Raw genomic sequence first — 13,665 nt, 5'->3', positions numbered from 1 at the left:
TATATGGATACTCTCTTGCATTCCTTCTTAAAATGGTCATTGCGTCAAAACATCTCTTTGTTTAAAATGACCCGAAAACCCTTAAAGTTTTTTTCTTTAATTCAATCGGCTGTTAAACTTAGTATAATTATTTTGGGGGTAAGAAAATGACGTGATGTTCCTAAACGACGGTAAACAAACTCTTTTTTACCTCCGTAAAACGAGTGTTTCAAGTTTTATATGTTGAAAATGTAAGAGAAGTAAGAGCAACGATTCTGTTGCAAAAAAAAGGAGTCGAAGTATGAAATTATGATTTCTAAAAGCTACCATACGGCAGGTAAAACGTAGTGATTGCCTTTGTTGATGTGCTATCTTAATCGCAAATATGCCGTTGGCTACAAATTAATGAATGGTTACACAAGGATTTTGGCATCGCTATAGCGAGCTACCGGGCATTCTGGCATTGCGTCATTTATTACACCTGTCAAACTGTGCGGATCGTGAGCTCATGGTTCGACTCTAATTTTCTCAACATGGCGGCTGATTTTTTAAAGACTTTTTGTCAGATTTTGTCAAGTGTGAGACCTGGTTGTGACTTGAGTAGTATCAGGGCGATTTTCGCTCCAAAAACTGGCCAGACGTTGCGAAATAAAAATTCCGGCCGTCAGAATGACACTTGTTCGCTGTGTAAACTGCGCACAAGTGGGATGTTTTTCCTGGGTCTAATCTGGTTCCCAAATCTCGGCAGAGTGTAAGGGAACCCAATAATCTTGTTGTTTATCTTAATGGACATTGTTCGAACGAAATAGGCTGTCAGTGATAAGACCACCTCACCTCCAAACCGGTTAACTCCGCCCCCGGGTTCTGTGTGGACGGTAGCCCTGGCGAACCAAGCACGCGGTGTCTCAACAACTTGTCAAAGTTTCAAATCCCCATTGTTTAAGTAATGGGCCTACATCGACGCGATGGCAGTATGTTTTTCACTTGTAGTCCGAAGCGGACTCGTTGCGATCTTTTACCGTAAGCCCACCTCAAACACACGGTCTTGTTCTGGTAGCCAGACAGGCACCAGAATTCATCCATGCGACTGCACGTTACGTGAGAGTTATATGAACTTAGGTACAACTACATTACACACCGATGAATAAACAGATTGCAAACAATGATCGCTGATATCATCCTGTGTTGCCTTGTTTGTGTGTGTAGAAGGCGAAAAGAGAGGAAGGCGTTGCTTTGTGAGGATGGGTTGTTGTTTCAAGACGCCTTGACGACTATCTCCTGGCGGTGACCAAGATTCCGGTCGAAGTGTATGCGGAGGGGGTTTATAACGGGTTAGAGACCAAATGATTTTTGCATTTGCGATAGAGACACAGCTCGACCAATCAGGGCTCGAGCCAAGTTTTGACGGACGTGTGGGATATTGAATGGACATAATTGAGTCCGTAGTAAAGGTGCAGTGCAGTCGAGGAAAGAGTCATAAACAGTTTCCCGGGTGTTTGAGTGTTTTGCTTTGCCGACCGTCACAACCGCTGAGCTGTGCTCATCCAAACAGGCGATAGCTCTGAGATCTGAGATCTTGTTTTTGACAGACAAATCCTTCATATCGGGAACACAAACTGTGTAGATTCTGATCTCTCCGTGTGTCGATATACACGAGTTATATATATATATCAGACCCGCCGGCAAGCCAGCTCGCCACAACCATGCAAACTTCCTGCTACGGCGGACAGTACAGTCCGGCTCTGTTCGGGGACTCCTGCAGCTACCACCACGACCAGCAGACTCAGTCCTTCGGGCACAGCTACAACCTCGGCCCGACCTACACCAGCGGCACCCTCGGTCCCACCATGCAGAATTACGACATGAAGCCGGAGCCCGCCAGCTACCCCTACGGGGACACAGTCATCACCACGCCGAGCGTCAGCCCGTACGCGCCGGTGGTGTCGACGGCGTTCCAGCGGATCAGCCAGCCAACGGTACCCACGACTCAGTACTTCAGTCCTCCTCCTAAGGCCTACACCGACTGCAATCACCCAGACGAGAACGACAACGCGACGTTTCACGAGAAATCCGCCGCCGAACCGCCTGTCGTGGTCCCAAAACAGGAAGAGACGACGGCGGATCAGCAGCCAGCGGCGGACGACAAGCCGCCGACGGACGGAGGGGAGGGGGAGGCGGGGAAGGCCGGCACGGACACCCCTGCAAGCGGCGACGGCGACAACAGCGACAACAACGGGATGGAAGAAATCCTCACGTCTCTTGAGAAGAAGGAAGACACGCCGAAGGAGCCTCCTTCGGCAGACGTGAAACCGCCGCTGTCCTACATTGCGCTCATCGCGAAAGCCATCCTCGGCTCCCCCGCCAAGCGCCTCAGCCTCGGCTCCATCTACCAGTACATCACCGACAACTACCCGTACTACCAGAACCGCGGGCAGGGCTGGCGCAACTCCGTCCGACACAACCTCTCCCTCAACGACTGCTTCATCAAGGCCGGGCGCTGCGAGGACGGCAAGGGCAACTACTGGGCCATCCACCCGGCCAACATCGAGGACTTCGCCCGGGGAGACTTCCGACAGCGCCGGCGGTCCAGGCGACGCCGCGGGGCCAAGAAGGACATGGAGACCCTCAACAACGGTTACGGGATGGCGAACAGCTACCTGAACCCCAGCACAGGCCCCATCACGCCAGGCTACTCCTTCCCGCCGTCTCTCAGCTCCATCTACTCACCCTACACCGACGCCGAGAGGAAAGCCTACCGGCTAGATGAAGTCCTCTACCGCCAACACATCAACAATCCTTTCTTCAAGTGGTACAACAGTAGCTGTAGGATTCCTCAGGCGACACCATCCCCCAACCCGTCTTCTCCTGTCGGCATGTACCCGAACTCTAACCCGCAGTGGCAGTACTCCGACACCCAGAACTCTCAATCCATGTTCCCCATCTCACCAAACTTTCAGCGGTTCAAGTAAGTTCACTATAACTAGTTGGTGTAAAAAGAACACGCCTGTATAAATGTGTGGAAAAAAATAGGTTCATCACATAACACTTACTTTTTATCAAGAAAAGACGTTAGCGTTCCGTTTTTGTTTTTGTTTATTAGAAAAAAAGGCACTGGTCACTCATGTAGAAAACCATTCTTGAGTTTTCAATGTAAGAATCGTGCAATTTGATGATCCACGTGCAATCACACAAAAAAAATCCTATATTATTTCTGTGTTCGCCGCGAATTGTACCAAAGACTTCAGAATTTAAGAAAATGTCAAAGATTCAAAATTGTTTGATCTGTTCAAAGAGACTAGTGTTAGTTACATTTTAAGGATAGTTTTGTCATGTTTCGACAATTCTCCCTTTGTCTTGTAAAATACACATTAAATAGGAAACCGTACTTCAGACTGCTTACGTAAATGCTAAAGTCTCACTGTTATATGTTCATTACTTTTTTTCTTATTTATTAGTTTGTGCATTTTTAGATGCAAATGTGTCTTTTGTACAAAAGTAGGTGTGAGAATACGAGAATTTGCATACTGAAATGATTTCGCCTTTCATCTAATGGTAAACTGCTGCTGCCAAAAACATTTAAGACATGTTGTGCTTAAACTTAATTGTTTCGTGGGTTTGCTTCTTGCTTTGAAAAAAAAAAAACCGATATAGTTGAACGTGTTCAATTGCATATAAAGCACAAAGCTAAAATTCAAGTCAAAAAAAGATTACCTATGTTTTACTGATTGCAGAGATTCTAGGGAAGTTTAACAATATGATTTTGAGGAAAATTACCGCTGCAATATTGGCATTAGAATGGCAGACTAAACTTATAGCACTTTGTAAAACTTTCTGTTTTGGAAGCTTCTTACAATGTATGTACAGTTTCTGTATAAACTGTTATGGTCGGAAGTGTTTTGTGACATTTAGCCTCAGTTGTCCGTCAGTTGTACAAAGTAAGAATTAAAAAATTGTAGCAAAACAGTTGTCTCTGTTGCTTCTTATTGAATTTGTTTTTCTTTGACACTGGTATGAAATGCTTTTCAAATTCCTGGGAAGGTATATCCTCTACATCAGTTAAATCTACATTTGAGCCTCGTCGGTACTTGTTATTTTAGTGATATAATCAGCAACACTAATATATCCATAAAAGGAAATCATACAAAACCGAAAACATTTGCATGGGGTGGATATTCTAGCTTCAAAGCAAGTGGTTAGTATTCTACAACTAAAAGCAAGTCCTACGTTGGATTTTTTGTTTAAGTTATGAAATAGAAGCCTCAAGCTGGTAAACGATATAGGGTATTCCTGTAAAACAACTGTTTGTTATTTCATTAAATGTTGCTTTAGGTTAAAAATGGCAATCGTCGATAAGTCTTTTGCAATATTCGATGCCAAACAACTAGCTATTTCCGACAGTACTGTTTTCAGTATAATTTTTCTGAAGCTCGTTCCAAAGAGCACAAAGAAAGAGTTTCTTTATTTTAGTGTCCGCAATCAACAATTGAATAGTCTACAGTGCTACAGTCGTCTTTCAAGAAAAAGATGAAGTTGTACATAAACTTAATACGATAGGATGAATAGCGGATATTCAACTGACTCCTAATGGCTCGAGTTAAGCTGTCCAAAACGTGTACAAATGGCCTACATTACTGAATTTCAGAATGTGAACACATTGCAGCCTTAGACAAATCAGGCAGTGGTATAACGTACAATTTGAAGAATCGGTTACAAAATTCACATTCAATGTGTTTATTGTTATTATGATTACGTTTCGTGGATTTGCAAAGGCGCAAAGAGTTTAAGGAGGCATTGTAGTACTTAAAACTCGTCGTCCAGGCTAGGAAGTTACTCGTTAGATTGTGCAATATTGGACTAGGGACAGCAGCATTTAGCACCAACACATTTAAGACCTATTGAAGCGGCGGCAGTTGAGAGACTTAAACATCATTAGAAGTTACATTAATGAAGAAATGTATTTTGAAAATTTTGTGTTTTTTTGTCTTTCAAATCATATTCATACGTCATGAATAATATTCAACTTATAAAGTAAAGGGGGCTAACGACCACAACAAATTCGTATCAGCATATCAAAAGTCGCATATTATATACACTTGCCGTTTTGCATGCCGAGATAGAATTTAGTCTGGATCTTCCTATAACAATTGAAACCCATTTTGAGATTTCATCATGTGATTTAAGAGCAGTTTTTGGGTTTCTTAGGGATAACACTTGGTTGACTATCACGCCATATACATTGTATTCAGTAACATATATAATCAGGATTTTAATATAGTTGGAAGACTTTTGACTTTGCAGCCTTTGTCTAGCATATCGACAAAGCTTATTATTACGCCGGGTTCATAAACCTCCACGTTGAGTGTCATCAAGGCTTTCACAATAATGTCTTGAACACCTGGATTTATAGAAGTGCGAATACCTCGTATATTACTGATTCTGCGATAATTTAGTAAATAGCAGATACCTATAAAACCACCGTTTTAGCGTTGCGGTCTTGGGGTAGCGGGCGGAACAATCCTTTGGAACAGTCCAACGGAACACACACGTCGTGCAATATATTCTGCTTTTAGTACGTACAAATTGCTAAACGTAATTGTACAATTACAGAATTATTCTATTCTTTACCCGCTTCCTTCATAATAGGTTCAATTGTATACCTTTTCTCTATTTGTCATGTGGGAACGAATATTAACAATACGTTAGGTATAATAGGCTGTCTTTGTGAGAAGTGATTTTATGTACAAGAAGCCATTCTGTGCACAACATGAAATTTTGCAACCTGTGTACAATTTGACTCATGTTCTTCTATCAAATGCTCAAACGCAATGGAGGAATTTTTTCAATCGCTAAAACTACAGGCGAAAGATCTACGTTTAACGAATACATGAAGACCTTTGCGACCAAAGGGGTCCGGAAGTACCTGTAGCACAACTCCGAATACTGAAGAGGCGGTTACTGAAAATAAACACATATACATGATACAACTTGGACCCCCACTAGGCAGGATAATGTTGTAGCTTTATCCACACTAAATCATGTAAAATATAGTCCGTCTTGTAAAGAGGTGCATCCAAAAAAGTCACTTTCCGCTTTCCAAATTTCCACTGGTAAATCTACTGAATAAACGTTGTGTATACAGGCAAACACGTCTATTGCGGCCGCTCAACAAATCAGGAAAAAAGTTACGGTAGACAGCGATCACTATTATATAGCAAAATAATATAGAAACGATTTAAAGGACCACGAAAACTTGGCCACAATGGCCAAAGAGTCTTTATCAAAAGGTATAGTCACCAATACAATTTGACTGTATATCAACATGGCCAGGTGGTCCTTATGCAGAAGTTGGCGCTCGTATATGTACAGGTTTGACCGTACTAACATTTGTTAAACTTCTCATTTTTCTGCAATACTCTCTTAGACTCTTAGTTAGCTTCAACAACTTCCATTAATATATAAAAACAGTATGTTTATCGAATTTCTGATGTCTTGCTGTCTTTCAAACCATAACTTGATGACGCGTATCATACTCAATTTTATGAATCAGTAGGTCACACAAATCCAAATTCGGTAGCGCACCGATCTCCATGAAGTGGAGAGGAACCTGATTTTATCCTATTCCTATTCAATCTAATTAACAAGAGTGTTTCCTTTCCGGTAAAACTACTGAGCGCTCTGCATGGCCAAGAGTGTGACTAATTGTAGCAAACCTTTAGTAAACTGATAGCACTGTTGACTTGTTTATTATAATTATTTGAATTGTGAATCATTCAATTCAATTTTAGCCGCCCTACAAGGACCCAGCTACAATCGACTAGAGGTCTCTTAAATCGTTGTTCGCTTGGGAGTTGGAAGCCTAAGATGAATTTTCAAATCAACAAATCTAATCCTCGTCCTAAATATGAAATTTTTATTGAAGATACAGTTCATTTTTAACCAAAGTAGTCACCATAGACTATTGACGCTTTGGTTTAATCGAAATGCAAACATATATAGTTATATAATCATTAGACCTTTAATTCAAAATCACATATTACTTTTAAGATACAGAGATCTACTTGAAGAAGATAATATCTGAGTGCCTTATAATTCTCCGTGACGCCCTTTACTTTATGAGGTGAAAAAAAAGAGTTAGATTAGAAAGTTCGAAACGATCCAGCGAGGCTCACTGTGTGTTTGTAATTGTGCTCGAATCTCGCAGGCTGCGGTTTGGCAAGGGTTTGCACCCCACACTTTTTCGATAGGCGTCTCCATGGAGTGTTTTAAAGAATCCTTAAAAGCAAGTGGAGGTCTTATACTATATGTGGCATATATGCATGGTATACACATGTATATGTTATAAGCTGTTCAAGCCCACCTGTAATGTAGACCAGTATCTGAGTATTGGCGATATTCGGCACCGTGAGGCGTCACAAAACTGGGAATTAGCTGCAACTACACAATGAAACCGGAAGACATAACCGTACCACCTGGAATAACGAATATGTCGATACTGTAAGGTAGATGGAATGTAAGGTGAGCTGCATTTTGTAGTAGAATGTACGTTTACAGCTTTTATAGCACAAAGAGATAGCTGAACTATATATGTTTCCCTACTTTAGACACTTACGTAATACAGTGAAGGCCATGTTTCATACCTAAGACAAACTTTTGATTGTAAAACATATCTGTTCCTACATTTTCCCTTTACAAAGGAGCGACAAGAAGTTGAATTCACTTATAAAAGTAGTAGAATATAATTGTTTTGTCAGGTTGACACTTAATACATATTGTTTATCTGTTGTGACCTGTACTTAACCCACGGGGTATGATAACGGTCTGCTTCATCAATTTCATGTGATGTTATGATAGGCACACACACATAGACGTAGGCCAAGCTATTTGCATTTCAGTCAATCGTACCTGAAGCCTTTCCGGACATCTTGAAAATGGTAACTTTTTGATAGAATTTTTAGAAATCGCCGTGTACACTTACTTAAGTAATTACATAAGTCTCAGAGGCTCCGATGTCGTGTGACACATGACGTAGACTAGTTCAAGTCCAGGAAGTTCTGTCTTAGCATCCGTGACAGTCTCCGAACGGGGCTGTTTTTAGGGGGAAGCGTTGGTTCGCGATTTTCAACGTTGGCTATGCTCTCTTATGCCGGGGAAGGGGGTTTACCCCGTTACTCCATTCCCTAGCATAAGAGAACCTAGCCAACGTTGAAAATCGCGATCCAGCGCACTCCACATAAAAACCCAGCCCCGTTCGGAGACTGCCTTGGAAACTGCATGAGGCTAGTTCTGTCTAAAGCCAGTCTCATCGCATACTTCAGCTATGGTCCATTGATATACAGAGCAAGGACACCAACATGGCGGTCATAATCAGCACCTGCCTGCTTCGTTGATATGGAAAGTGATTGAAAACGCTCGTTAACTCATTATCATTTATGACTTGTAAATATAATTTGGTAAATGTAGCATACACACAGACCGTCTACAAGGACACAATGAGGCAAAGAGAGGGCTCATACACATTCAAAAAGACGCTTTAGATTTACGCAATGGGATTTGCAACGTACACATTTCCATGCTGCATAACATATTGCTGGAGAAATACACTTTTTAAAATGAGAGCACGTTCATATATATGCTAAAAATGATGTGATGTGAAGTTATGTAGTCTACGTAATAATGTTGACAGTATATTCTGGTATGATATTTCTTGCAAACGCTTGAAAAACGCTGTTTATATAGAATAATGTGTACATTGCTGCTCTGAAAATCCATTGAATTACTCTTCCCAACAAAAACGTCCCTGCCGTTCCCGAACAAGTTTTTATCAGACCAAAGCCTACACCGTAGAATGTATTTGCCACCAAATGAATAAAAGCATGTCATAGTATGTCATAGCATGGGTCCAGAATAGGAGATACAGGATCAGGAAGTTCCGCTGCAGTACCAAAGGAAGCTGGTAGGAGATTCTTAAAAGTTTATCCCATCACCATCTATTCATGGCTTCTCGAGTTGTGCAGATACAGACACACAGCCAGACAGAAGGGCAGGTACATACATCGTCACACCGACAATGCAACAATACCTTAAGATGTACCATCGAGAGTTCAGAACTATATCTTCAATTATTTTAAGTCAGCACCATGGCTGTCTTCGTGCATGGTGGCTTTCAGTGACCAGGCCTACTGACCAAGGGGTCAAGAGTTTGAATACCCAATCTGATACTTACCATGGCCAAAACTGGAACGAAAAAGTTGCTCACTTTATTGCATGCTGATATTGGCAAGCGTTCAATTCCCTCAACGCGGTTATGCAATAAATTTTATTCTTCGTCGTACATCTGAAATAGAGTTTTCATATTAGAAGTGCAGTAGTTGGGTAGGCTAAACATAAGTTTCAATTTTTCACGTGTTAGACATCGCCTCGTTGTGTGAGAGAGAAACATTTTACTAGTATTCAATTAAAAACTATAGCAACACAAAGGGCTGATTTGCAGTTTTATACAACAATAAATTGAAATTAAAGGGTACTAGTATAGCTACATTTGAACTGAAGTTGTCATTGTTTCTTAGATGTTTTGTGGTGGATACCTTCCCCCGCCGTAATGGGAGTCAAGAACTGTATCTGTCAGACTTCGCAAAACTAAGACACAGGCTGTCCCTTTTAGAGTTCAAATGACTACGACCCGCGGTGAGTTTCCCCGGCCGCGGAATGAAGACTGTGTTATTTTATTCCATTTGCAAACAAACCCCACAAACTGCGCCTATCTCAGCCCTCAGCTATGCACCTGGATGGAGCGGAGTGTGGACTCAGGACTGTCTTATCCACCCAAACCATCTCAGCAGCTCTACTTAACGTCAGTAATCGTCAAATACTGTCACAGAAAAGCCTGACAAATGTCATTAATCAAGTCAATTAGACAAACAGCGGACAGTGTGGCCTATACAACAGTTACATAATGTTACAAGGAAGACTGGCATTTCTACCGACCTCTGTGACACTAGATATTCGGAACATTTAAGTTATCTGTCAGCCAAATAGTTGTTGAATGTTGTGACAAAAATAAAGATAACAAAGTTTACAAAGTTTAAAAAAGAAGACTATTGTCCTTTCATCTTCAAATCAATCACTAACTTTTATTATAATGTAAACAAGTGGACGTGTAGATAAAAAAAAATAAAAAAATGGTTCCCAAAATGTTAATGCCCAGAGTCAATCATTTGCAACGAAACCTGTAAGGTAAAACAATACGGGGTACAAGATTTGTTGAATGTTTTGACGATACAGGGAGATCATGTTGTATCTTTTACAGTTGAATGTATCATATTGCTTTCTGCAAAACTTGCGACAAGTGAAAGAAGGGCCTGGATGTGAAGAAAGTTGCCGGGACAACTTGAAAACACCTGTGCAAATGGTTCAACCGAACAAAGAAGCGAGAGAAAAGAATCAAGTTGTTTAGAGAGTATTAACCTTTCCGAGAGGTTTTCTTGACTTTACTTTTTTGGTCTCCAGACATTTGCCTTGGTCTATTCTTGGCGCAAAGAATGTAGACTACTAGCATGGCTGAAGACTGGGAATCGGGCATTGTTGTCTCAATAAAAAATAGCTCTATATTTTTTAGGTATGTTTGTTTGTGTTTGTGTGTGTTCGGGTTTGTTCGTGCTAACCCAGGTGCAAGTTGGATCCCGAGCTGAATGAAATCAGAGACTGATGCGTGGGTGTAACAATGACTCTCAGGCATAACGTTGCTGGTGCCATATATGATACTGCCACATTAAAAGAGTGTAACAGAGACCTTTTCAAGATTGTCTCGAACACCTAAACATCTGATGTGCAGTTACCTCATGATTACTGATGCTGCATTGGTACGTCTTAAGATTACTTTAAGTTTACTTTTCACTCATGTGGCGGTATTATAGCATTTGTATAGCATTCAGTGGAATTATAATATTATGAGAGTTGATGTCTACTGAAATGAGTCCAAGTTTTTTCGGCAGGTTGGCGGTAGGAGTCAGTGACCTTCGAGGGTGGAGCATGTATGTAATGTGTGAAATGGATATGGTTGTTTTATGTTTTGCCATGAAATAAACAAAAATTTGTAATATTTTACAGAGGTATGCAATCTTTGATTTAATTGTTGAACAACTGGTGATGTTGATTTAGGTGAGGGCGCACAGTAAGCCAGCCTCACCCTCTCGGCGCGGCTCATCTGGATCCAGTGGCAAGACGTAGTCAAGACGACTGGGAATGAACAGAGATGCAGCTGTTTGACCCAAAGTTGGAAAAGGTGGTTTTGCCCGCCTGTTGGTCACATTTCGAAACCGGGGCTCGGCCTCGCTGTTTGTGGAAACGAAAAATATACACAAATTATGATGCCACGACTATTCTCTTTACGTCTTGTGTATTTGGTGTCTTTTATGTCATACTTTTCGTCGAAGCGGTGTATATCGGTATATGTAATCTTTGCAAGTCTTTGGTGAATATATACGCCACCCAGGATTTGAACCCGTGACCCCCCGAATGTACGGCGATGTAGTTTTGCCATATTTGTATCCAGGGGATGTAGGAGTTGATCTTGACCTGCCTGAGTCCGTGTGTTGACACGATAGTACCAAACATCAAACCCAGTCAGCACGATACAAACTGGATCGATGCAAAAATTACAAACAAGAGCAGCCGCGTAAGTTTGTATGTCTCAGCGTTTGTTCTCGATCATTATTCAGGCATCGCCTCTTACCCCTGTCCTGTGATAAAGCTGAAATAAATAAACATTATTTGAAACCGGTGTGTTCTGTGAGAAGTTGACGATTTGGGGAGATAGAGAACGAATTACGTATATATATCATAACTTCATTGCAAGTCCATGGCCGAAGGCTAATTGCTAAAAGAATTAAGAAGAGCAGCGATATACGTAATTGTATACTTAACAAAGAAGGAAAATGAGACATACATAATAAGTTATATGTACATAATAAATCTTACCCATAATACCCATGCGTCAAATGCTGAATGAATCCGTTTAGATTTTCATTATCATTGAATTATTAGAATCATTAAAACTGATTTGTTTTCGCTGTGTTATTTCTTTTATTGTCCTTTTTTGTAAATCGTGTTAGATACAGTGTATATCCTTCAACACTCAGATATCTAATCTCCAAGCAGATCCTACGGAAGCATAAGATAGTATCAAAAGCTTCCAAAGAAGTGAAGACTAGAAGTCTAGGAGTGTGTTTGGCTACCGGAGGCTGATGACTCCCTTTGACCAGCTAAAATCCTTAGCCAGCTTTGATACTTTTTTAATATACCACTGGTAAATCTGCCTGGAGATTACAGATATCGTCAGATACCGCCCAGTCCCTGCCGGTGTCGTGGAGCCCGCGGTCCCTCGTTAATCGTCCGGTCTGTCATATCTGTGTTTGCGCTGTTGACAAGCTGAAGTGACGGCGTCACACGTATTGGGTTGTTGTTCGCAAATACATACTTGAAACTACTAGACTCTGCGGGTACAACTGTAGGGACCGTGAGGGTTTTGGCGTGGAGAGAGTGGTATGACAGTGTTACAAGCTCGATGGTCCTAGAGAACGGATGGGAATCATAGAATGTTTTATGTAGACTGAAATTACAGATACAGAGACAGAAAGAATGGCACGCACACACAGAGACACACCGAAAATACATTGGGTTGTTGTTCGCAGATACATACTTGAAACTACTAGACTCTACCGTTACAACTGCTGGGACCGTGAGGGTTTGGCGTAGAGAGAGTGGTATGACAGTTTTACAAGCTTGATGGTCCTAGACCTAGAGAAGGGAGTCATAGAATGTTTTATGTAGATTGAAATTACAGATACACAGACAGATAGACAGACAGAAGGACATACACACACAGATACACCGAAAATACACTGGGTTGTTGTTCGCAGATACATACTTCAAACTGCTAGACTCTGCCGTTACAACTGTGGGGACCGTGAGGTCCTGAAGTTAGAGGGATGTCGTAGAGAGAGTGGTATGACAGTGTTACAAGCTCGATGGTTCTAGAGAACGGATGGGAATCATAAAATGTTTTATGTAGACTGAAATTACAGATACACAGACAGACTAGAAGGGCACGCACACACAGAGACACACCGAAAATACATTGGGTCGCAGACACATACTTGAAACTACTAGACTACCGTTACAACTGCTGGGACTGTGAGGGTTTGCATGAAGTTACAGCGGCGTGATACGTAGAGAGAGTGGTATGACAGTGGTACTCTCCAAGCAGAGGTTGGTGGGGGGAAAATCGTGACCTTTTCCTTACATGTATATGCCGTATTTTTCTCGACCGGCCTCCCCACTGGTCGGGAAAAAACGGCATATGAGGAAAAAGGCACGGTTTTCACCACCAACCTCTGCTTAGAGAGTATGACAGTGCTACAATCTTGGTGGCCCTAGAGAACGGATAGGAGTCATAGAATGTTTATATAGACTCGCACGTATTGGGCATTGATATCAGTAATAATGTTGGCACGTTTATTGCAAACCCCTGCCTGAATTGCTAAGAGCAGAACATATAGACTCCATAAAGGATAGAGAGGTCAGCACATACAGAAATAACATAAATAAGATCCAATTTAGATTTGTTGGGTTCAACGTTCAGCTCCCTTTTGTCATGTGGAGGACAAATCCAGTCACCTCAATGATGCG

At 41.5% G+C, this 13,665-nt stretch overlaps 1 protein-coding gene across 1 annotated transcript; it reads left to right on the top strand.

Moving 5' to 3' along the window:
* The first annotated feature begins 1,181 nt into the window (after positions 1 to 1,181).
* On the top strand, positions 1,182 to 3,942 carry LOC118416625 (forkhead box protein D5-B-like). Its single transcript, XM_035821781.1, has one exon. The coding sequence runs from the start codon at positions 1,683 to 1,685 to the stop codon at positions 2,946 to 2,948; it is 1,266 nt and encodes a 421-aa protein (XP_035677674.1). The 5' UTR covers positions 1,182 to 1,682; the 3' UTR covers positions 2,949 to 3,942.
* The last annotated feature ends 9,723 nt before the right edge of the window (positions 3,943 to 13,665 follow it).

This window comes from Branchiostoma floridae, chromosome 5, assembly GCF_000003815.2.
Source record: "Branchiostoma floridae strain S238N-H82 chromosome 5, Bfl_VNyyK, whole genome shotgun sequence".
NCBI lineage: Eukaryota > Metazoa > Chordata > Leptocardii > Amphioxiformes > Branchiostomatidae > Branchiostoma > Branchiostoma floridae.
Note: the sequence above shows the minus strand (reverse complement) of the source record. Positions and strands in the feature narration are given on the sequence as shown.

Excerpts from the sequence above, each read along its gene's own strand:
- LOC118416625 (XM_035821781.1), top strand. The coding sequence starts at position 1,683 with ATGCAAACTTCCTGCTACGGCGGACAGTACAGTCCGGCTCTGTTCGGG.